The sequence below is a fragment of the Brassica napus genome, chromosome A10, assembly GCF_020379485.1.
Source record: "Brassica napus cultivar Da-Ae chromosome A10, Da-Ae, whole genome shotgun sequence".
In the NCBI taxonomy this organism is placed as follows: Eukaryota; Viridiplantae; Streptophyta; class Magnoliopsida; order Brassicales; family Brassicaceae; genus Brassica; species Brassica napus.
Window position 1 is genome coordinate 18,906,665 of NC_063443.1, and position 25,078 is coordinate 18,931,742.

General features: G+C 35.9%; 3 protein-coding genes and 1 long non-coding RNA gene across 6 annotated transcripts; 3 read left to right on the forward strand and 1 right to left on the reverse strand.

The window, feature by feature from the left end:
• The first annotated feature begins 1,222 nt into the window (after positions 1-1,222).
• LOC106372536 (probable pectate lyase 18) lies at positions 1,223-6,340 on the forward strand. The gene is made up of 5 exons (XM_048742635.1): positions 1,223-1,699; positions 1,878-2,588; positions 2,709-2,925; positions 3,311-3,516; positions 5,542-6,340. The coding sequence occupies exons 1-5, from the start codon at positions 1,497-1,499 to the stop codon at positions 5,777-5,779; spliced, it is 1,575 nt and encodes a 524-aa protein (XP_048598592.1). The 5' UTR covers positions 1,223-1,496; the 3' UTR covers positions 5,780-6,340.
• Positions 6,216-13,139, reverse strand: LOC106372532 (protein RNA-directed DNA methylation 3-like). Of its 3 annotated transcripts, none has more exons than XM_013812761.3 (16): positions 12,808-13,139; positions 11,842-12,095; positions 11,598-11,753; positions 11,363-11,521; positions 11,192-11,275; positions 11,030-11,097; positions 10,597-10,956; positions 10,467-10,521; positions 10,244-10,396; positions 9,981-10,124; positions 9,804-9,912; positions 9,568-9,717; positions 9,435-9,489; positions 9,278-9,345; positions 8,007-9,094; positions 6,216-7,923 (listed from the first exon to the last, which is right to left on the reverse strand). In XM_013812761.3, the coding sequence occupies exons 1-16, from the start codon at positions 13,025-13,027 to the stop codon at positions 6,475-6,477; spliced, it is 4,572 nt and encodes a 1,523-aa protein (XP_013668215.2). In that variant the 5' UTR covers positions 13,028-13,139; the 3' UTR covers positions 6,216-6,474. The 3 variants fall into 3 exon arrangements, with proteins under 3 accessions (XP_013668215.2, XP_048598591.1, XP_048598590.1); XM_048742634.1 differs by having other exon boundaries at positions 6,216-7,157; positions 7,272-7,923; positions 9,435-9,717; XM_048742633.1 differs by having other exon boundaries at positions 9,435-9,717.
• A 3,448-nt stretch (positions 13,140-16,587) lies between these two features.
• Positions 16,588-19,671, forward strand: LOC111201542. Its single transcript, XR_002654760.2, has 2 exons — positions 16,588-19,001; positions 19,307-19,671. It is a non-coding gene; the product is annotated as an uncharacterized LOC111201542 (long non-coding RNA).
• Positions 19,672-22,945: 3,274 nt separating this feature from the next.
• LOC106372683 (probable protein S-acyltransferase 15) lies at positions 22,946-24,980 on the forward strand. The gene is made up of 7 exons (XM_013812951.3): positions 22,946-23,312; positions 23,833-23,925; positions 24,011-24,112; positions 24,192-24,263; positions 24,381-24,479; positions 24,557-24,652; positions 24,750-24,980. Exons 1-7 carry the CDS (start codon positions 23,049-23,051, stop codon positions 24,840-24,842), a joined length of 819 nt encoding a protein of 272 aa, XP_013668405.1. The 5' UTR covers positions 22,946-23,048; the 3' UTR covers positions 24,843-24,980.
• Positions 24,981-25,078: the final 98 nt, after the last annotated feature.

The following is a 25,078-nucleotide window of genomic DNA, read 5'->3' on the forward strand; positions in this document are numbered from 1 at the left end:
TATGGATGGTTATGTTGAGAGAGAAGTGTGCTTTGAGATCATAGTTTCAATCCATAGTCGGATTTTAAGCTCAGTGAGTATGAATGTTATACTTATTCAAAGTTTGGATTAATAGTTCGCTTTAACCGTACTGGCTATCACACGGGCAACAATGCCAACTTGGCCTTGAATCTCACCAAACGAAATTTGGAATTATGATATTTTCTCCAAAGATCTTTTTTATGGACCCGATTTTATTGAATTATTTGTACATAATTTCATTTTGTAGTTATGTCTTATTCTACCATTATTTTATTCACAATTTCAACATATTGTTCTTTAAATTGATTAGGTACTCCAAAATACTCCAATTGCAATAAACAACTGATTACAAACAAGTTGTTGAGAGCGCCACCTTTTGTCGATTAAAATTACCAAATAGATTATTAGCTAAACAGATGCAAAATTATTCACAAATTTATTTTCAGTTTCATTAAAACAACTGGAGTAATAAGTAAGGGTGGAATTATATTTTATTCTGGACATGATCCCCCTGATTATATGAAGGGCCATAATTGCATGACGTATACAATACAAATGTTATGGTAAGTTTTCAAAATGTAACTTGAGTAAACCTATATTAATCAAATCCTCAAAGCTTTCAGCCATACTGGGATTCCTTTGGATCATAACCAAGCTAATCAAACGAGATAAGCAAAAAAAAAAATGAATATTTGCATAAAATAAATAAATCAGAATGACGATTCGTAACAAAAAAGAATCTAAAGAGTTTATTGAGCAAGAAGGATAGATGACTTTCCAAAAATGACAAGTTTCCATTATGCGAGATTGCAAAACAAATTTTCCATTTGTGGTTGAAAAACAAGAAGAACGTATTTATGGAAACTTAAGTAAAACTCCTTTCCAAGAGACAATTCCGACAAAGACGGTCTTCACGAACAACTCTGTTCTTCGAGTTTGGACAAAATATTTAGAAGTTTTTTGCTCTTCTTGTGTGTTCACATCGAACCAGAATCTTTGACAGAGAGTTATATACATCTTGCATTCGAGGTAAAGATTCCTTTTTTCATATAGTATATCCTTTTATTTACGTAACTTGACCCGAGTTTAATGACAATAAAATCCATTTAAAAAGATAGTTTCAGGGAGAGGGATGTGTAGATGATCAGGTAATGCAACCTAACTGAGTCACTCTTACAAAAAAGTAAGAATCAGTTTGGAAGAAGGAGAGAGAAAGAGTCTTTTAAGGATTCTCTGTCCCTTCACACACTATCTCTATCTCCCTCCTTCCCTCTCTAAACTTCTTTTCTTCTACTTGAAACAAACTATAGAGAGATTAGATAGAGATTGATAGGGAGGAAACACAAATAAATTCTTTTTGACCCTTGATTATTATATAAAACACCAACTTGCACAATTCCCCTTAATATCCATATTTAAGAAACTTCTGTTTTCTGATTTGGCTGGTTTTTTTCAGAAAGAAGTGGAGGTTTATAATGGTGGCTCATAAGAGGTTCCATATTATTCAAAAACCATCATGCATTTGGATAATCTGGTTCTGCCTCTTGGTTTCTCTCTCTCGCCATGGAAGAGCATCTTACTCATTATCATCATCAGCCTCAACCTCAACATCTTCCTTCAATCTTTCCCTCCCACACCAACACCCATTCCCTGAAGATATTGTTCTTAATGTCCAAAGGTACAATATAAACTACCCTCTTACTCTCCTTGCATTTTTAATCTTTTGGGTCTTTATCATTCTCAAGTAATCCAACTTATAATTTGAAAAGGAGGAAAAAGTTGAAATTTTTAAAAAATCCTCTGTTTCTCAAGCCATAAGAAAACAGAGCATTAACATCCTCTGTTATCGAATGCAGGAAGCTCAACGATTCTCTCCACAGAAGAAACCTCCTCACTTACCAACAAGGCGACGGCGACACGACGGCCTCGGCGCCAATACCTTCTTGCATCACCGGAAACCCAATCGACGACTGCTGGCGCTGCGACCCAAACTGGTCTCAAAACCGCCAGCGCCTCGCCGACTGCTCCATCGGCTTCGGACAAGGCACGCTCGGCGGCAAAGGCGGCCGCTTTTACCTCGTCACCGACTCCTCCGACGACGACGCGGCGAACCCGACCCCCGGAACCCTCCGCCACGCCGTGATCCAGGCGGAGCCTCTCTGGATCGTCTTCTCCGGCGACATGGGGATCAGACTACGACACGAGCTCATCGTCGGAAGCTACAAAACCATCGACGGACGCGGCGCGAACGTGCAAATCACCGGCCACGGATGCCTCACGATCCAGCAGGTGAGCCACGTCATCATCCACAACGTCCACGTTCACCACTGCAAGCCCTCCGGGAACACTCTGGTCGCTTCGTCGCCGACGCACGTCGGGTTCAGAGGAGTCTCCGACGGAGACGGGATCTCCGTCTCCGCTTCGCATCACATTTGGGTCGATCACTGCTCTTTAGGGTACTGTTCCGACGGACTCATCGACGTCATCCTTGCGTCAACGGCCGTTACTATCTCCAACAACTACTTTCATCATCACGACGAAGTTATGCTCTTAGGCCATGACGACCGGTAAAAAAAATAACAACCCGCAAAAAGTCCTTTGGTTTTGTATCTTTTTAAATTAAAGCGTGTAAGTTTTGGATTTATCAATTTAACCCAAATTTGTTTTTGTGGCATTGTTTTGGAAAGTTATACGGCGGATACGGGGATGCAGGTGACGATTGCGTTCAATCATTTCGGAGAGGGGCTCGTGCAGAGGATGCCGCGGTGTAGACATGGTTATATTCATGTGGTGAACAATGATTTCACTGCATGGGAGATGTATGCTATTGGTGGAAGTGCTAACCCTACGATCAATAGTCAGGGTAATCGTTACACCGCACCCATTAATCCTAATGCCAAAGAGGTAACTATTATACTATTACTAATCCATATATTTATGCCAACAGAATATATTATTACTCAAACATGATTTTTCAAGAAAAATACAAGCATTTTGAGAAAAATGATTGAATATTTTCCTCAAGTTAAAAGAGGTAACTATTATATTAATCCATCTATTTTTGCCAAAAGATAAAGTAAACCAAAATCTTGCAAAAATAAATAACCAAACATTTTGAAAGATGGCAGTTCTCTTTAAGACTGGATATGTATTGGTGGGGACACTTTGTTTTTTCTTGCTGACGTGTCGGCAATAGTGGGCCATTAGCGCCTAGTCCCACGCGCCGGCAGGAGTCTTGTTTGCCGGTTACGATTATTTTGACCAAAAAAAAACGTTGACGCCGTCACAGGTGACGAAGCGAGTGGACACAAACGAGAAACACTGGGGGAAATGGAACTGGAGGACGGACGGAGACGTTATGGTTAACGGAGCGTTTTTCGTGCCGTCAGGTGACGGAGTCAGCCTAGCTTACGCCCGAGCCACTAGTCTTCAGGCAAAAGCCGCTGGATTCATTGACCAGCTAACGGTCAATGCCGGCGTTTTCGGCGATCCCAGGTATTATATGATCTCCTACTCTAGTATTGCTCCATCCACCCAAACAAGCATCTTTCTTATTGCTGTTTTGCCAATATTCTTTATTGATTATTTTTTCTAAAATAACATTCACATTCTGTTTAAAAATATTAGTATTATCTGCGGAACATATATACCTAATCCTTTTATTTTTATGAGAAAAATAAGTACTATTTTTAATATTTTTTTTTTGAACATCTGCTATTTTGAATATTTTATAGAAATGATCATAGATTCTTCACTACACTGACTATATATTTATGACAAAAAAATTATTTTCTTAGAGTAAATGTTTTTTTCAGTTTTATACTTTTCTGACGCAGAGATAACACTTTTCTTTTTCTTTATCCAAGAAATATAGAACATGAATGTATATGCATGTCGTGATATGTTTTGGATATCAGATAGTTAGTGTGCGTTACACATCAAAGTGTTACGACAATTCCGAAATGGCAAAGAAAACCATGACGTTAACATGAACATGCATAAAGCTTTTCTCTATTCATTTTTTTGTATCTTTGCATGTTAAGAAAATATTATCATAAGTTACAAAAAAAAAAAAAAATATTATCTTTTGCCTCTTTTTGAAAAAAACCTCACACGTGCATAGCGTGTGGATCGGAGATCTAAACTTCTAAAAGATGAAAAACCCAAAAGCCTTTCTATAGTGTCTAATCTATATGCTTTTCTTGATGCTTTGTCGTATTTCCTCTACTACATGCACAAATTGAATTACCTATCAAAAATATTCATTTCCTTATTACCATTTCTTCAGCAAATTAGGGTTTGGTGGTTGTCTTTGTTTGACGATATGGTATATCCTTAAAACCAAACAACAGAACGATAACTATAAAATAAAAAGATCCATGTCCTTATTAGCAAGTTCTTCGCTAGTTTAAGTTTGGTGGTATTGTTTAGCAACTTGGTATATATTGGAAGAACTTTAAGAAAAAGATAAAAATTATTCATTTCCTTGTGAAATAGCTCTTCACACATTTGAGGTGGGAACTCACATTTAGGGTTTGTTGGTCATCGGTTCTAATGGACCGATAAATTTGACTTTATATAAATGGATTGGTGATAAGACATATATATATATATATATATATATATATATATATATATATATATATATATATATATATGTATAATAAAGTGGGTTCATAGAATCATATTTCGTAATATATTCTTGAATCATCTGCTTTCCAGCAAAAAACAATACCTAGAGGGACCTTTTCGAAGTCTGTATAATATATAGATTCGATCGATCTACTTACAGAATGTGGAATAAACAGTCATAATATGTATATATACGTATGTCCATAACCTACTTGGTGCTGCTTTTTGATATTTAAATTGATAAAAATTTACATTTGACCCTTTGCAAAAGTAAAGTATGCAAGTAAGAATGATGCTGATTCGCTTAGCCGTCTTGTTGTCAGAAGTTCGATATTCCTTGTCGAACTACTTTAGTTTCCGGGAATTACCGGTTATCTAGTTAACCAAGACCAAGTTGCTCGATAGTTATAACTTACTTTTTCTATAACTTACAATGGGAATTATGAAATTAGATTAGCTATTGTACTAAAAAGGTAGCTAGATATTTTTCACTTGTCACAGTATTTTGTTTGAAATGTGAATTTCATAATTATTTACTTAAATCTTTTAAAGTATATTTTTTCTTTTTTTTTTTTGATCGAAGTATATTTTAAAGTATATTTTTTTCATTTTTATTTGAAAGGACTAGAACTGATGAATCTAAAGGTAAAGTCATAAACTCTAGCATGTGAAGAATTTTTTTTATGTGAACCATGCATGTGATGGAGTAACTTGTTTTCGTCTTTACTCTCTCTTTTGAGCTTTTGACATCGATTCGTCCTTTTTGATCGAAGACTCATGTCACTGTTAGTATCCAATAACACAACCATTCAGACGAATTGTAATTATAAATAAGATATTTGTTATTATGATGATTATAATTGTTGATGATATGGCTTGGTGGTATAGTGGGAGAAACGGCCAAGGAGGAGGTTTTCCCGGAATCACTGACGGTGGTGGGACCATCACACGCGGCTACAGTAAAGGTGGACCCGACGGTGGCGGCAGCGACAGCGATGGTGGCATTTTCTCAATGATATTCGGTAGTAATACAAATGCGGCGGCGGCAGCTTTGAGGCCGGGACAAGTCTGGTGGATTTTGTTCACTATCTTATTAAATTGGTATTTTTCAAACCATAGGAGATGATATTGGTTCAAGAGGTTTAATTATTTATTTAACCGTACAAAACAAGGGAATACAAAAAAAAAACATATATGTACACACACGCGTTTGCAAAATTGTAGATATATGGTGGAAATATATAAAATATTTTGGGACTTTATTAATTGGCTGGAGAAACCTTTTTAACACTATTTTAGTTATCTATTTTTCATTACTAATTCTCGAATTGGCTCTTTCTTCTCTCTTTAAAATTATAATATTGTACATGAGTTTGGTACCTAGTCAAGAAGCTTATATTCTTCCGTCTTCTGTCATTAACTAATTTTTACAAAACAAAAAATGATGTTGCAATAAGAAAACATCCGAGTAGGAGTGTGAAGAGAGTGAAACTGTCAATAATACAAAATGTGATGGGTCAAAATAATCACTACTAGTAAGCATCCATAGTAGATAAAGGGAATGAAAATGAAACTCCGATATGTCACAAAAGTCAAAAGAGCCTACATAACCAGTCCTTGATGACCCTTTAGTCACGGCCATAAACAAACCTAAGAGGTTTTCAAACCTCGAGGGTCATTAACAAAGGACTAAAAAGAGAGACACTTCGTAGCGTTTCAACTAAACATGGGCTTTATAGACTAGATAGAGAGATAACGAGAGACCTACTTACAAGTCACTTCAGGACTTTTTATTACCATCCGGATTTTTTTGGCTCCGGTTCACCACGCAGAGCCACTTGATGACGATGCTCCTGCGTTTGTCTTGCCTCCCCAAGCATTATCAGCTTCTCCACTCGTTTTAACATCATCACTTGGCTTTTTGCCCCAACCATCATTGTTGTTTCCTGCATTCTCCTGATCGTTAGCGGTTCCCCAAGCTGCCGCTGCTTTGTTTTCATTGCTTGGTTTGTCACCATCAACAGCATTGGTTTCTTTCTTTGAGTTACTACCCCAGTCTCCACCAGTACTGGTTTCATTCTTGGAGTTAGCACCCCAGCCTCCACCAGCACTGGTTTCTTTCTTGGAACTAGTATCCCAGCTACCCCAGTTTCCACCAGCTGATGATGAATCAGATGGCTTTGCACTGTTTGAATCCTCTCCCCATCCTTTTTTCCAGTCTGATCCACCACTCTGGTTGCTCTTCCAAGTGGTGTTTTCTTGATTGTCTCTCTTCCAGCCAGATGATTCAAACGAGCGTCCTCCTCCATCTCTACCTGATTGGTTTCTACCTCCGCGGAAACCTCCTCGGAATCCCCCTCCTCTTCTTCCTCCAAACCCACGACCACCACTCTGTTCTCCCCACGGTTTAGAACCGCCATCATCTTGTTTGGACCAGCTTTGTCCTCCACCACCATCGTTGTTCTGCTTACCCCAAGCAGAACCACCACCACCACCCTGTTGACCCCAGCTTGAACCGCCGCCACCACCAGCATCATTTTTCTTCCCCCAGCTAGAGCCTCCGCCGTCACTGCCTTGCTTTCCCCAGCTAGATCCACCACCAGCATTATTCTCTTGACCCCAGCTTGAACCACCACCACCACCATCACTTTTCTTCCCCCAGCTAGAGCCTCCCCCGTCACTGCCTTGCTTTCCCCAGCTTGAACCGCCACCACCAGCATCATTTTTCTTTCCCCAGCTAGAGCCTCCACCATCACTGCCTTGCTTTCCCCAGCTTGAACCGCCACCAGCATCATTATCTTTACCCCAGCTTGAACCGCCGCCACCACCACCGGCATCGTTTTTCTTCCCCCAGCTAGAGCCTCCCCCATCACTGGCTTGCTTCCCCCAGCTTGATCCACCACCAGCATTATTGTCTTGACCCCAGCTTGAACCGCCACCACCAGTGTCATTTTTCTTCCCCCAGCTAGAGCCTCCGCCATCACTGCCGAGCTTTCCCAAGCTCGATCCACCACCAGCATCCTTCTCTTGACCCCAGCTTGAACCGCCACCACCAGCATTATTCTGCTTGCCCCAGCTAGATCCACCACCAGCATCATTATCTTTACTCCAGCTTGAACCGCCGCCACCACCAGCATTATTCTGCTTGCCCCAGCTAGATCCACCACCAGCATCATTATCTTTACCCCAGCTTGAACCGCCTCCACCACTGTCTTGCTTACCCCAGCTTGAACCGCCACCACCACCTGGTTTACTCCATGGAGCTTGATCCTACAACATTGCATACGTACAAATATGAGAGTTGAACATACTACAAAAAACAGCAACAACAAAAGTTTTTCTTTCAAACTAACCTCCGAATGACCAAAGGACCTTCCCCTCCCAAACTGATCCCTACCACCTCGACGACCGCCACCTCTTCTACCACCAAACCCACGTCCTCCCCTATCAAATGTTTGTTCTGAGTACCCCCCATCGTCCTTTTTGGCCCAAGAAGATCCACCATCTTTGTTCCCCCAAGAAGATCCCCCATCCTTGTTCCCCCAAGAAGATCCACTCTCAACCTTTTTACCCCAAGACGATCCTTCATTCTTATCGTCAGCCTTTTTGCCCCAAGATGATCCTCCATCATCCGTATTACCGTCAACTTTTTTACCCCAAGATGATCCTCCATCATCCTTATTACCCTCAACCTTTTTGCCCCAAGATGATCCTTCATCATCCTTATTACCCTCAGCCTTTTTGCCCCAAGATGATCCTCCATCATCCTTATTACCCTCAGCCTTTTTGCCCCAAGATGATCCTCCATCATCCTTAATAACATCATCAGCCTTTTTGCCCCATGAAGATCCTCCATCGTCCTTCTTACCCCACGTTGAGCCTCCATCATCCTTCTTACCCCACGTTGAGCCTCCGTCATCTTTAACACTGTTGTTCTTCTTACCCCACGATGATCCTCCCTGGTTCCCGTCAGAGCCTTTATCCTGTTGCCCCCAGGAAACTCCCTCTTTGTTACTTGCGCTGGAATTTCCATCTTTGTTGCCCCAAGTAGATTCTCCATTTCCTTTTCCCAAATCAGAATCAGATCCCGTTTTCTTTCCCCAAGAAGATTCTTCTTTCTTCTGGCTTGATTCTTCAACTAGTTTACCCCATGCTGAGTCATCGTTTTGTTTATTACCATCAGAGCTTCCACCATGCTTACCCCAAGAACCTGAATCTTCAACATTGGAAGTTGAAGCTCCTTGTTTTCCCCAAGAAGCTTCAACTTTTGGAGCACTTGCATCTCCCCAAGCACCAACAGTGCTAGCTTCAGGAACAGGTGGTTTACCCCAGGCATTCCAACCACCGGATTGATCACCAGCAGAGTCAGGTTTGTTCTCAGCTGCTGTATTGCCCCACGTTGAAGTGTTATCTTCTGACGTGCCTGCTCCTTTTGCCCAGTCTACCAAACGAGAAAGATGGAAAGTTAAAAGAATATAAGCTGACAAATCAGATAAAATAAGTTAGCAGGTTAGAATATCTTATAAAATGTTCATATGCTTCAAAGCATCTAAGCTCAAAGACGCATGACACGTGTCCTTGAAGTCAAACTGAGTGAAACTGAACGTAAGCAAGAAACACCAACCTCCATTGTTGCCTTCTGTTGTTCCAAGCATGTCAAATTGTTGAAAGGAACCCATCCCAGCATCCCCACTTGATAGCAACAGACAAGAGTGTAAGCGAAGTTGGCATTTAACAGAAAGGACCATGGATGATATAACTACATAAAGGAAGAAAAGTACCTCGTACTTGGCATAGTATTTCTGTCACGAACCTCAGCAAGATGCTCACTTTTAACTGAAGCACGCCATTGAAAAATATTCAGAAGCACAGCAGAAAGTATTGAATCGAAGGTGTAAACACATGTAAACAAACCTGTGAAAATTTTATGCTGGGAATCAAGCTTCACGGTAATATCTGAATAACGCAACGCTATTACACGGCAGAGATACCCCTTCAGTGGACCTACACGTATCCTCAGCTTTTGGCCAATAGAATACATGCTACCTTTGTCTCCCTGGTTGGCTGCATATGATGATAAATTCATGAGAAGACTAAGGGCATTAATAGAAACTAGGTAATAATAACTCTCCAAACAGTAAAATGCATACAGTTAATGTATTTCTCCTTGGGCTGCTGCTGCCACTCTTTTTCAGGAGATAATGGCGATTTAGGAGAGGATGCAGAATCTCCAAAAGCAGAAGCGTCAAATCCACCAGTCTGAGAGAAAAAAGAACGTCATTAGAATATGAAGATCTGTCAATTGCAGGGACTGGACTATATCGTACCTTGTCATTGGATTCTTCAGTGAAAAGTTTGACTTTCTCACACGATTGTGATTTGCAACACAAATATCCACCATTTTCTTCCTCACCCTCAGCATAAAGAAATATAATCCCTCTGTATACTTGCCTCACAACTCCTTGTTTACCCTGAAATTGTATTTTATGCATCAGAAGTAAGAAGCGTTTACACAATTTCACCACCAAACCATGTGAAAGAAAAGTGCTACAGAAACAAACAGGATGATAGGATAGATTAATAAATATACCTCAGATGGGCCTTTGGCAATCTTCACAACATCACCGATCGAAATTTGTTTGTTATTCAGATCCAGGGCAGAGAATTTTGAGTCGAACGGTTCCTGCATCTCCTTTTTTCCAACACTGACTACAACAGGTCCATCAGAACCTTCTTTCAGAACCTGGTATCATGCAACTCATCAGGGACAGGCCATATAGTAATTATGAGAAGTTGAATAACTAACTACATACCTTGTAGCCGTCGCCTTTGTCATCCACTCCCACAATCAGACCGAAGTCTTTTCGACTACAAAGGGAAAGAAATGAAGTGATTAACATATGAAATTACAACAAAGAAGCAAAAGTATGGGCGACTCCATACCTGAAACAAACTAGATTATATAACTCATGGCTACTCTCTGACTGAGATTCTGAAGATCCTTCTCCTTTTCCACCCCCTGATCCTTCTCCTTTCTCAACCCCTTTGCCAGCGGGAATATTCTTCTTCTTCTTTTCTTCACCATAAATTTCGGAAATCCACTCCACGTCACCAGTTTCTTTCTCTTCTAAAGGAGTGAATTTTAGTATCTCCTCCTTTGACGGTTTAACCCCACAGGAAGTGAGTGAATCCAAGCATACTTTTTTGTACAGGAAGCCATCTTTCAGCATCAGGCTATCAAGATGCTCAAAAGTCATTCCAGTGTCACGATCACGTCTAACTTGAATGATAGGTCTGAACTCCCTGTGAAAAAAGAGGAGACAGGATATATTAATAATTGTTTTACCAAACGAGAAGAAAAGATAAATTTTCTTACTCAAGCTCGCTTGAACTGATCAATCTTGGAGCTGGGTTTAGGCCTTTCTGAACAGCAACTCCTCCACCCTGCACAAAAGGTTATAAAGCAAATGATAAGCTAAGGAACATATGTAGAACACACGACAACGGTGGTAAATGAGCGTGAAGATAGGGTAGATACATATTTTTGGGTCAGTGCCGCTATATCAATCCTTGGAATCAACTTTATCAGAGCTTTTCCCCGAGTGTCACTCACAGCCACAACCTACAAGTACATAGAGCATAACAGTTAGTCAGCCATAAGAAGACAACAAGCTAAAAAAAAATTTAAAGAAACCAAAGGAAATTGTACCTGAGCAAGATCTCCTTTGTATTTACCACTCTTAATACGAGCCCATGTTCCCTCAGAAAAGGTTTTGGTTTTTCTTTGTACAGTGAGCAGATGTGGAGCTTCAGATTTAGGAAGTAGCATCATCCGAGTGGCGTAGATTCCGTTCAAACTCATGCATGCCTAGGAAAAACGAAAATCAGAATATCATACACGTTATAATAATCCCAAAGTTACATACTCTCAAAATGTTTATTACCTCAAGAACATCCTGTTCCTTGTCAGCTTCTATGAAGATAAACCCCTTGACATGCTCCACAAAGAAGACAGACAAGATCTTTAGTTTGGTGCCTATCTTCCTCAGCTCCACAAATTTGTGCATGAGACAGAAGACTGAATGCTTCTCCCGTCCAATCTACACACATTAACCAAAAAGCGTCAGCAGAAATATAAGAACATATTGGGTTAAAGCATAAGCAGAAGAAGCCTAAGTATTAACATACCGCACACTTTATTTTCCATATCGGAGGATCATGAGCAGTAGGAACAAGAGCATCCATCTCGATGGAACTTTTCACATCATCAGCTGCGTATCTAACAAACCCAGAACCAGGTTTGTATCTTTCTTCCATCATTCTATCGTAGTCATCCTCATTCATCTCCTCTTCCTTGGGGAAAACAAAGGAAGAGCTGCCTTTTCCCTTTCCCCCCTTGTCATCTTTTCCACTTGTCTCTACCTCAGGCTCATCTTCCATATCTGCTTCAAATGAATAGTTAGAGAAAGATGACAACTTTCTTCAATATTCACACACACACGCCTTAAAAACAAGACATAACAGCTCGAAACTCAACCGAGAACTAACTCAAACACAAACCCAAGTCTCGCAAATTAGCGATTTGCAACAAAGATAGACACTTTACACATCAAATGTGACGAAAACAGAGTCCCACACTAGACGAAACACTACAAAACAGCTCGAAACTGAAGCGAGAACTAACTCCAACACAAACCCAAGTCTCGCAAATTAGCTATTCCAACAAAGATAGACACTTTACAAGGTTGCGAACAAAAAGCAGACATGAATCATCAAATGCGACAAAAACAGAGTCCCGCACTAGACGAAACACGACAAAACAGCTCGAAACTGAAGCTAGAACTAACTCAAACACAAACACTAGTCACGGAAATTAGCTATTTCAACAAAGATCGAAACTTTATCAGATAACAATCTCAGTGCGGACAAAAACAGAGTCCCACACTAGACGAAACAGCTCGAAACTAACTCAAACACAAACCCTAATCTCAGAAATTAGGGATTCCAGCAAAGATCGACACTTTACCAAGTAAAAACCTCAGTGCGAGCAACAAACACAAACCCAAATCATCAAATGCGACAAAATCGAAGTCGACGAAACCAACATTCACGAACAAACGAAACGCATGCAAGAGAGGAAAAAAACGAAATTACCGTTGAAGAGATCATCCATGTCGCATTCCTCGTCGGAGCTACCTCCATAGTACCCAACCTCGGCGGATTCCTCGAAGAACTGAAGAACCCCAGGTTTTTTACGCTTACTGTTAATCCTCAAGCCTTCGTCTCTAAACTCGACTCCTCCTCCTCCTTTCCGTTTCTTTCCGGAAGAGGATCCAGCTCCGGCGATTTGTTTTCCCTTTCCCTTACGATCCATCTTTCTTCGCGGTGGTGGGTTTTAGGGCTTTCTCTCACAGTTTCATTCTACTCCGAGAGAGAGTGATGAAGAGAGCTTTTCGTCTGCAGCGTGATGTGATGATCGTACGACCTTTGACTGGGTCTTCTTTTACTCTTTGAGGCCTTTTGGGCCTGTTAAAAAGCAACAAACGTATTATCGTGAGGCCCAGGCTCATTTTAAATTTTCTTCATGGACCAGAAATAAGAGCAATATTTATGGTAGAAACACACTATGTTTCTCAAAAAAGACAAATTAATATTATTTTATTTTTCTTAATTTTTTATATTGGCACATTAATTGATTGCCACATGTATAATTGGTTTCTAAAGAAATTAAAAAAAAAAGTTTTTCATCAAGGTACTCTCTTGCTTCTTTCTAGTTTTTTTTTTCTTATTTTTAATGGTGAGATACTCTTTTGAAGTTCACTACTAAGAGCACCATTAATGTTTGATATCTCAGAAAGAGTACCTAACAAATAAAATACTAATAATTTGAATATAATTTAATTAACACCTTAATTTTAAATCAGAAAAATAAATCAAACCAATAATTTAGTAACAATGGAAGAACTAGAGTAATATAGAGAAGAGAATCGATTCTTTTGAACAATCGTCTCTTCTTCTCTCTCCTAGTTTTCCAATTATCTTTATTTTTTAAATTTGTAGAACCGGTGTAACATACATAAGGTGTGCATGCTCTAATGATGCTCTAAGTCTCTCACTTAAGCCACTGAAAGTAACTTGTGCTTAATTAATAGTATGATTCAGGTTTAATGATTACAAAATACAGCATATCTTAATAACATTATGCCATTTGACACGAAAACATCCTGTATTTGTAATTTTAGTATTTTACCAAAACACGTCTTTCACTTAATGGGCTTGACACTTTTATGGAGGGATAAAGGATTATTTTCTTCCATAAACAGATGAAATATTGTTATTTTAACAGACAAACCAAAAGCTGTTTGTTGTTGGGGTAGATTCCTACTAAATATTGTCGAATGTCTAAAATGGATCTGCCTTTATCGAGGGATTTTTCAAGTAAACTATCTTGCTAGTTTTTACTTTATGATTAGACCATGCATAGAAAATAAATACAGGCGAATATTTTTGGTTGAGAAATATTGTTTGCACTTTAAAATAAAATAAAATTAAAGACAAGATGCTTGACTCCACGTGAGATCCAAGTCACAATGTTTAAATGACCTAAATCACGCATTCCTCAATAAAATGGCTCTAATCAGCCCACAGTTTTGGAACAAAACAAGTCAGAGGAACTGGATTCAACCGTATATATACATATTATTTTAATTCAGTTCACATACTATAGTACTATCCTTGTAGACCATACAGTACATAACCTATAATCATAAAAGATGATGTTTTTCATTTAACAGTTTGAAACAAAAATACTGCCTCAATTTAAAAAAATTAGCTGTTTTAGCAGGCTAACAAAGGTTGTGAAGTTTTCTGAATTTCTGATGGTTTTAAAAAGATTCAGTATCTCTACAAGCAGGAAAGAAAGCCTTTGTATTCTAAGTGTTTTATGATATGAAAATTTTACAAAATCGAATGTCTAGTTTTTTTTTGTCGTCTATTTATAAATCAGAGCAAGACCATATCTAGCTTTACTAAATAAATATATACTTTTTAGAAAATTTAAATAGATATATACATATGCAGGATGTATAACTTCTGCAGTGCATGTGCAGCAGTGTAGGGTATCGTGTTGAATAGTATGATGAAAAAGTGTTCAATAGTATTATTAATTGTTTTACATAGATTTGCCAGAATAATTTTGGAGAAAATCAGAAATATCATGAGTCCATGACGTACGGGTAAACACTATGACAAAATAAAGTGATAAACATCACTTTGGTATAAACTATGAAGTATTACAATTTTTCAAGGTCTTACATGGGTAGTAGTAGATATATAAAAACGATGCTCTTTCTGACAAATGACGAAGTTAAAAAATAGTAATCATGTGAACTGGTTCTAACCATCCATGTTCCCATGTGGACACATGTAATTGACTTAGATCACTAATTAAGAAAAGATATGAAAGAAACAAGGCTCATCAGTCGTAGAACACAAAATTTGTATGGTCTATGATAAAAAAAAGTTCATTCATCATTGGGATAAAAATATTTAAGTTACTCCGGAAAATATAAGCTTGCCAAATAGTCATTTCAAAACTAAGAATTGAAAGGATTATTTTTTTAGTTGAAATGTTTTGTGTAATTGCAAAAACAATTGCGTTAAAAAACTGTAAAAATGATTATATCGAACGAACATATCGTGATTGTGATGGAGATGGTGACGTACCTACATAAAATATCTTACCCAAGGTTTGCTTCACAATTACTAAAATGGGCTGTCAAGATTCAGAAAAAAAGTTTTTAAGAACATAATATACAAAAATAATTGTAAAACGATATCTCAGTACACCATTGAGTCGGGGTCTGTACATTATGTACGTTCACACTGTGGTTTTCCTCTTGATCAGCCTTGAGTCAAGATTCGTGACCTAATAAACATATTAAATGTCATTAGAGATATCTACAAAGAATAAAGAATGCAAATTAAATTCTTGCTGAGAATTTTTTTTCTTTTTTTTTGAACAAGGCTTACTAAGAAGATGTTTCAAGTAGAAAATACGGAGTCATGGAATATACAACGAGATATAACCTATCAAAACGTGGAACGATGCAAAGGTACCAGGTTGTCTGCCATGATACGGGTGGAAAACCCATCTTCCCAAACAAAATAATTGCCTGCAACGTTTTTTTGACAATTATCTAATGCTTTTAAGAAAGTTGAGTATTTCTAAGAGTTTTGAATATCTACGTACAGATAATAGTACTAGTTAACCTATATAGATCTAATCGCAGGTGTATAAATAATATTTATTTCCAATCCGAGGTAGGTCTTGCTTAGAACCTGCGCCTGATCGATGTTATTTTCATAAATAAATTGTTGTTACATGATGTCTTAAAGTTGTTGTTATGTATTTACTTAACCTATATAGATCTAACATAACTACCACTTTCTCAAAAAAAAAAACTACCACTCTTTCACCTGTTTTTACCTTTTACTCATCTATTTGTCTGTTAATGGCATTAGCATTGCTGATATTGTCTCTGACACCATATCTTACGAGTAGCAATTTAGCATGTCAGTTTTTTTTTCTCTTCTTGGTAGATTTTGTTTGATGATGTTGAGTATAAATATTTTGTTCACTTATTCCCAGAAAAATACATTACAACAACTTAAACTTCTTTTTTTTTTAAACACCAACTTAAACTTAATGTAACAATATTTTCGTTTCTTAAGAAAAGTAACACTCTTCTTCTATGCCTAAATTTATTTCCAAACATTCAACTGTATTGTTATTCTAAGATCCAAATAATATTTTAGCTAGTTAGTAGTACTGCCCTGACTATTCTCTTATTTTAATTGTTATTATTACTTTTTATCAACACTAAGTTATACATATCAGCAAATGCATAATAATTATTAATATACCAGCTTTTGGAGAAAAGACATCACTTTAATGGCAAAAAGAGGATCGAAAAAGTGGTGTCCATGTGAATGAAGCATTTTATCCACTTACGAGTGTTTTTTTAAGTTTTTAAAGTGGTAAATTTTGTAATGTATATTAATATTAAGAAGGAAAATGGTAGCATCCATAGTGGTTTTATCTTAAAAAAACATGCATAGTTGTTTTGGTTTCTAGTTTTATAAAGCCTTGTGGTCTTTGATGATCTTCAGGTGATAGTGTGGGAGACAAGGAATCTCTCTCTGTTTGATGTGTGGTGTACTATGTTTATCAACTTGTCCTGAGCACTTTACGTGTATACACACTCACTTACAAGCATTTTCTTTTTATTTATAGTTAAATCAAATGCTTATGTTATCTAATTGGTAGATGTAGTTGTATGTACTAGTTAATGCTCTAGATTAGCCGAGAGTCGATGAAAAGTTAAAACCCACCATCATCTTGAAATCGGTTTTTATCCCATAAATTTTGTAAGTCTTCGGAGATGCACATCATTATAAGACCTTCGTTCTAAATTTATTCACATATCTCTACACTATAGCAAGGAAACTGATATGTATCGCAGTGGTAATTCTTTTCAGAGGACATGTTGTTCATATGATTTCATTATAACTCACCAAGACGGTCTTGGCAAGACCAATACTTTTGTAGTGTGGCCGCACTCACGATGTTTAATCTTGGGGTCATAAGGGCCATCCTAACCTTGAGTATATATCAGTGTCAGCTTGAATGAAAACTAGCTCGATTTTTTTTTTTTAAACACAATCTAGCTCGATATTCATCATCCATATTTTATAGGAAATTGATATTTGGTGTATGGATAGACAATCCAAAATTTGATCCGTTTTAAATGTTTGTGAAACTGTTTAAACTAAAATTCAGTAAAATATATATATAATGTAGCATTCATATGAACATTAATATGAACAGTTTTTTTTGTTTTTTTTATGAAATAGGCAGAGTTTATATATATGCGTATGTTACAGCATAGCTCTTAATGCATTTAGCGGAATTCTCTATACATAACCGAAAGAGAACTACAGTATATGTTAATCCATTGATCTATAATTAAAATTGAACAGCAACACATAATGACGACATCATTAAAAACATACAGAATGATAGCATTCCAAATTACTAAATTAATATACCAGTAAGAAACAATAAAAATTAGAACATGTAAACACCTCATCATATCAATATAGAGAAACATATCTTCTTCTTTTTTTGCCAGTGTAAGTGGACTATTCGAACTTGGTGTTAAATCTTTTGTTTAGAAAACTTATCTTAACAAAAATGCAAATAAGGTTTCTAAACAAACAAGATATCTTTCTTAAATATGAATTATGAAAAACAAACAAGATATCCTTCTTAATATGAAATATAAAAAAATCTAATATTACTGGAAACAAATACAAAATATAATTTTATATTGTTTGATATTTGAATGAAGGATTTGTAGGGTTCGGATCCGAATTGACTGTTCGGTTAAAAAACGATAAACGAAACAACAAGAAAACCATAAATATGGTCCGGTTCCGTTCGGTTTAATTTACCTAAGGTATTGCGTCTCTATAAATACCTTGCTCCAAGCCTCTTCTTCACTTGCCCCTCTCACTCCCTGTCTAGTGCTTATCGTACACACCTATGCATATGTATGTAATGTATACGTACATACTCTTCTCTCACTAAAAAGATTTTAAAATTAAATAAGCATCTTTTTACCAAAAAAAAGTTAGATCAGCATTTATGATAGAAAGTTAGTACAATATTGGTTTGTTGCGTCTGAGACTTTTCGACAGATCGGAAAATAACTAACCAGTCAGTATTTTTTTTCACGCAATTTTATTTGTCCCTACAAAAATGAATACGGTCTAAAACAGAATATTCCGTATTTTGTTTGGAAACGAACCATTTACAGATAGACACGTCAGCCCTTGGATTCTGGAACGTATTCTCTCTACTTCAGTCTTCAGCTATATATCTACTTTACTCGTCTCCTTGTTTCTTTCACTTCTTCTTCTCAGATAGAATAGACATAGCGAAAAGATAAATCAGATCTTTTTTCTGCTTGTCTAGTTAGCAATTATTATTACTGACTATTCAATCAAATTTCTTTTCGTTCTGTTAATTTGTATAGTAATATATACTCGATCTCTTTAGTGTGTGTGTAAATCTGATATAAGTTCTCGACGGATCCGTGGAAGAGAGCTCATCAGTCGTTTTCTGTAGGTGCAGCACCATTAAGATTCACATGGAAATTGAAAAAACCCTAAATTATATTAATTAGGGTTCTGATATGTATATGAGAATCTTGATGATGCTGCATCAACAACCAACGGCTACCAAACACCTAACGCTTCAGAAAGAAATGATGTCTGGATCTTCGGTAAGAAACTGAAAACTATATTTCCATCTTGATTACTTTTATAATCTCTATTTTTCTTCTGTGTTTAAACATGTTTTACAGCTTTACACTTATATATATTGCATATATACATATATCGCATATATCTCATCCATTTTGTGTGTTGTCTATATTTTCTTTGACGGATTAGGGATTTATTACAGTGAAATGAAAACTATTTTGTATTTGATATTGATGAATGGATGGATGTATAAAGTTATGCGATATATCTGAACTGTATTTCAGGATCGTAATACTTTATGCCCCTTTGAATTGCATCCTTATAGGTAATGCGATGATCAAGAACAACACGACATTGACCACAAATCGAATACTTGTGTCATTTTAATTTTTTACTATCTGTTATAAACTTCGTCTCCAGACATTTCTCAGTTTCACAACACGATTGTAGTAACATTTATCCAAGTCTTTCAACTTCTATTTCTGAGGTATCATTTGATCTTAATTCTCTGTTATTGTTCTAATTTGTAGTATTATAAATATGGTTTGTATGCCAAATCAAATCAAACATTATGGAGTGTTGTACATTGTACCAGAACTTTGTTTTCAAGTGGCTCAACTTGAGAAATATTTGTCCCTTTGTTTTCGTTTAAATATCTGTAAAAGAAAATAAGAAGAGAGCATGTGAACACATTTTCGTATAATAATTTAGTTTCTTGTGGAAAAAAAACTAAAAAAGTTTGGACCAAAAGGATTCGAGTAAGTCGGTACATCAAGATTGGTGGAGTCATCAACAAGACAGGTATAGAAAGTTAGAGATAAAAATATATATGTACACGCCATATATAAATTATCCCATATATAGACTCTTAGTCGAAACATATACACTTAACATTTAAATGATTGATGCTATCCCACGTATACATGGATACTATTACAGACGATACCTAATCATTAGTAAACTTTGGAAAGAGACACACCACAACTTGATATATGCATCGTATCGAAACATTAATGGAATTAATATTGGTTCCAAAATAAAAGAAATTAAGTTCAGAAAAATGTGAATTGCCCCACAAAAGACCATTGAAGAAGATGGAGAATCTAAAGATATTGTGGCAGGTAGGGCATGCAATTAAGGACGATTTTGAGTTGGTTTGTCTTTTTGGCATAACTGATGAAAGGGAAATCAAATAGCTAGAGTAAAGGGTCAAAAAGAGTTGGTGTTGATTTGGGATCAAGATCTATTGCGCTCACTAACATCTCAATTCTCACTAAGTATGAAGTTATTCTGTATATCTCACCAAAAGACCCAAAACCAAATATTATAAGCATTCTCAAGTATTTGATTATAAATTGCCAAAATATTTATTTTGTTCCACCAAAGCCAGAGAACAAGTACAAGGAGTTAGTCAATACGAAATAGTGGTGATCGAGTGTAGACGGTACATTTGATACACACACACAAACACTCTACGTACATATTACATTTGTTATATACAAAAATTAATGAAAAGAAGTAGGAGTTAGTCTTATCACATTTAAAAGTTAGTTTCAGTCTCAGTCGCTGCATGTCTATATATAACATGAGACCAACATTGACTGTAATCTCAAACTAATAAACATATTTTCCTTCTTTTGTATGTGAAGGACAATAAACCGGTTCTCTATCATTCTGTAGCCAAGTCTTAGCTAGTATACATGGATTATAATGTACACATATGTCCATGAATATTGTTGTTCAAAATTGACCTAAACTAAAAGTCTTTCAGTTTTACACTAGGCTAATGGAATACTGATTAGGGTTTTCCTCTTACACGAATAATAATCTGCAAATTAAATGATCTCCAGCATTTATAAATTGGGAATTTTGATCCTATAACCAAAAAAAAACCTATATTTCACTAACTAACCATATCACCCCCTTTCTCGTACTTTTTCTTCCCACCTCTCTCTACTCTCTTACTACAAATCTAATATTTTTCTCAATATAGTCATTGACCCTTATAAATTTCCTTAATCATTTGTGTAAACAGTAATTTTATTTGATTTTAAAAGAATATATTCTATTAAAAAAGAAGCAGTCTTGATAAACTACTTATAAAGATTGTTTGGACCTATTTATTAGAATTTAGTTAGACACATTATTTAATCTCTACACATAGCATATCCTAAATAATATAAGAGAATAGTTATAAATGTAACAGATCGTTTAGGCCTATTTCCCTGCATTTTAGGAAAGATCAGTTAATTGCAATATTTACACAACTATATTTATAAATAAAATCTTCTACGATTGCCAAGAAAAAACGAATCATATAAAATAATTATCTTCTGCAATTCACGTTTAAATAAAAGTAAAATATTTATTTTAATATTTTACTCAACCATTGTATTCTAATATATCACTATTTCAGTCCCAAAGCCATAAATAGCAGTATAACATATTTATTAATAAGATCATATTCAATGATATTTTATACAAAAATAACCATTAAAAATATTTTATCACCCAAAGTCATGATTTTTATGTTGCAACATCTATACTATTAAAACATGATCCTATTTTAAAAATTTAGGATTCTACCCTTGGATTTTAATCATATTTACAAAATAATAGAAATATCTCACATTTATGGTAACAAATAAATTTTCTTTACAAACCAAAAAAAACCATAAATGCTAATTAGCAATTAGCATTTACTATAGGTAAAGCTTTATCATATCCATAGCAAAAAAATTTCGACTAGATTTTTTTTTTGAATAATTAGATATTTTTAATCATATGAAATATACTTAATTTTGCGGATAATAAATAAATTAAACTAATATAATTTATTTATTAGCTACAAATTAATTGAAGTGTTTTTTGTAGTGTATTTTCCTAATATGAGAAAAAAAAATCATAAACTTTCCATTTTACAATTTTTATAGTTGAGTTTTATATGGTTGGAAAAATATATGCATCTAATTAAATAAATAAATAAATAGTCATTAAAAGTTAAAATCTGTAAAGAATAATATCAAAATATGCAATGTGAAATATCATTCATTTTTTCAACTTATATAGTAGTATTTTTATATAATTGGAACAAATATATGCATCTAAATGATCAAATAAAATATTATCAATAAAAAATAAGATGAGCAATAATAATATTAAAATATGTAATGAGAAAATATCTTTAGTATATAAATATAATACTTTAGAGTAAATTAAAATTAATACAATATTTTTCTAAACAATTAACTTCTTTAAAAATAATTTCATAAATATAAATATAATTTTTTTATATATCATATCTAATATCTATTATTATAACATAAACAATCAGTAAATTTTAAATGTATATGGTTATCATATATAAAAACACATAATCTTATAATTTTAAAAAATCTTATAATTAAAAAATTTGTAGAATTTTAAAAGAGAATTAGTCCCGCGCTTTTTAAAGCGCGGGTCAAAATCTAGATATAGGTATTGGTGAAATCTTTAACAAATCCAAGCTGTATAGCATAATATTGATTTGTCTAATTAAGCATAAAATTTAACAATGTTATAGTGAGAGATAGAATAAAACACGTAGAAACAGATTATACCAATAAATGTAAGGGACACCGATCACATGGTAGACAATGAACTTATGGTAGTAATCCATTCATAGTACAATCTCCAACGAGTTATTTGTACTATATGTGTTGTCATACATACAATGTATACACTATTTTGAATTCTTCTGACGTATTACTTGATTGTGACATACCATTCACAAAAAAATCACACATACCACATTTAAAACTCTGAAAGACCATAAGCAACGTCATTTGTTCCCCTACTCAATGACGTATTCCATTATTTATTCAAAAACAGTTGATGGATCTTAATGTAAGCCCAATACTTCAGAAAGAAGCCCATTAACGAAACTACTAAACATTTCTGAATGGCTTCGTATCGGCTGCGAATCACATACTGCCACGTGTTTATTTCTTGTAAGTTTGACTCGCTTGATTTTTCTTTTTTTTAACATAAACCGGTGGCGAGTTTGCGAACGACGGAGAGATCTGGCGATGAGTTGCCGGAGATTCTTCTCGATCCCGGTCCTTTCGGTGATTCTGGTGATGGGTTTGGTCTACTACATCACACTCTTCGTGTTCATCGATGATTGGGTTGGTCTACGAAGCTCAGCTGGGAAGCTAAACGCACTGGTCTTCACCCTCTTGGCGTCTCTCTGTCTCTTCTCCCTCTCAATTTGCGTTCTTTTAGATCCGGGTCGTGTCCCTTCATCTTACGCTCCTGATGTTGAGAGTTCTAGCTGGTCCGGTAGTAATAACGTAAGCTCCTCTGTGTTTGATGATCTCTTGGTTTGCTTGGGAAGTTAAATGTATGATTGGATTAGGGTTTAGAATACGATAAAGGAAGGGACTTTGTGTGTTTTGATGCTCTTAGAATTATAAATCTCTAATCTTTTGAGCAGATTGTTATATTAGAAGCTGATCCTTTTTGTCTTGAATGATGATGATGAGTAGCTTAATTGATAAAATTCGATTGATTTTGTTTCTTAGGCTACAGAAACAATGAAATGTGATAAGTTCTTTGCGTATAAGCCCCTGTGTCCCTCTGTATATGATGATCTCTTGGTTTGTATGGAAACCAAGAGTCTTTGTGTGTTTGGTGCTCTTAGAACCCTAAATCCTAAATCTTGTGAGAAGATTCTTATATGAGAAGCTGATCTTTCTGCCTTGAATGATGAGTAGCTTAAATGTTTTTTTTTTCTGGTTGGTGTTAACATTATGAAAAATGGCTTAATCATTGAGATATAATGTATTCATGTTGAATTAAACTTAATATTAGGGTATAGAAGCAAGGAAGTGTGATAAGTGCTTTGCATATAAGCCTCTAAGGACTCACCATTGTCGAGTTTGCAGAAGATGCGTCTTGAAGATGGTAGGTAACACTTTTTTGATCGAGTCAAAACTTTACCAGAAGATTCTTTTTTTTTTTTCCCTTAGATGTGTCTGTTTATGTACAGGACCACCATTGCGTATGGATAAATAACTGTGTTGGCTATGCAAACTACAAGGCTTTCTTCCTTCTTGTGTTTTATGCATCTGTGGCTTGCATCTACTCCACTGTACGTTATAATCCCATTTCTTGTGTCTTTTCTTATGGGGTGAGACTCTCCTCTTAAGTGTATGAATGTTATTATATAGGTATTGCTGGTTTGCTGCGTTTTCAAGAACGGGGAATCATACGCAGGAAATGTTCCACTAAAAACTTTCATGGTAAGTAATATCTATCAGCAAATCTAGCTTTATTTCGAGATAAAGAGTATTGCTTAGAAGAAGCATATGTTACTAGTCCATAGTCTTACACTTATCAATATTGTGTTAACTGTTTAGGTTGCTTGTGGGGTCTTCATGATTGGACTAAGCATAACACTCGGGACTCTCCTTGGTTGGCATATCTACCTGATCGCCCACAATATGACCACCATTGAGGTATGTATACATTCGACTTCTTTTTGCCTACAATAGATTAATTGACAGTGCCTAAATGGTCAAATTTTTCTATGTAGCATTATGATTCAAAGCGGGCCTTATGGTTAGCTAGAAAATCAGGACAAAGCTATAGGCATCAATTCGATCGTGGCGTTTACAAAAACATCACCTCGGTACCTTTTCTTTGCAATCTAACTCTCTCTCTCTATCTTTTGTGTTCGTTCTTCAGATCAAGAACTTGACAGTAAAAGGTTTGATTCCTTTTCACAGGTGTTAGGGTCCAACATAATCAAATGGCTATGCCCAACATTCACTAGGAATACTGAAGATGGTATCAACTTCTCTGCGTCCAGAGACAGCTAGCTAAAAAAAGTTCATTCACCAATCAAATTGTATACACGCTTGTACAAAATTTTGAAACAAAGTTTTCATTGTCTTAAAAAGATTACCTGCTGTAACATGAATAGCCTTAAAAGAACACTCATGAATCATGATCGTCTCGAAATTGGGTTTTATTGTCTCATAAAAAAGAAATGGAGTTAATCTGATACTTTCATTAAAACATGGGGGGCTTTTTGCTAAAACTGAGTATAGTGACC

Coding starts and splice junctions, on each gene's coding strand:
- LOC106372536 (XM_048742635.1), top strand. CDS start 1,497: ATGGTGGCTCATAAGAGGTTCCATATTATTCAAAAACCATCATGCATT. Junction 2,589..2,708: donor CTCTTAGGCCATGACGACCG/GTAAAAAAAATA, acceptor TGTTTTGGAAAG/TTATACGGCGGATACGGGGA. Junction 3,517..5,541: donor GGCGTTTTCGGCGATCCCAG/GTATTATATGAT, acceptor TTGGTGGTATAG/TGGGAGAAACGGCCAAGGAG.
- LOC106372532 (XM_048742633.1), bottom strand. CDS start 13,027: ATGGATCGTAAGGGAAAGGGAAAACAAATCGCCGGAGCTGGATCCTCT. Junction 10,125..10,243: donor TTGCCAAAGGCCCATCTGAG/GTATATTTATTA, acceptor ATACAATTTCAG/GGTAAACAAGGAGTTGTGAG. Junction 9,346..9,434: donor AATACTATGCCAAGTACGAG/GTACTTTTCTTC, acceptor GTTGCTATCAAG/TGGGGATGCTGGGATGGGTT.
- LOC106372683 (XM_013812951.3), top strand. CDS start 23,049: ATGAGTTGCCGGAGATTCTTCTCGATCCCGGTCCTTTCGGTGATTCTG. Junction 24,113..24,191: donor TGGCTTGCATCTACTCCACT/GTACGTTATAAT, acceptor GTTATTATATAG/GTATTGCTGGTTTGCTGCGT. Junction 24,264..24,380: donor TTCCACTAAAAACTTTCATG/GTAAGTAATATC, acceptor TTAACTGTTTAG/GTTGCTTGTGGGGTCTTCAT.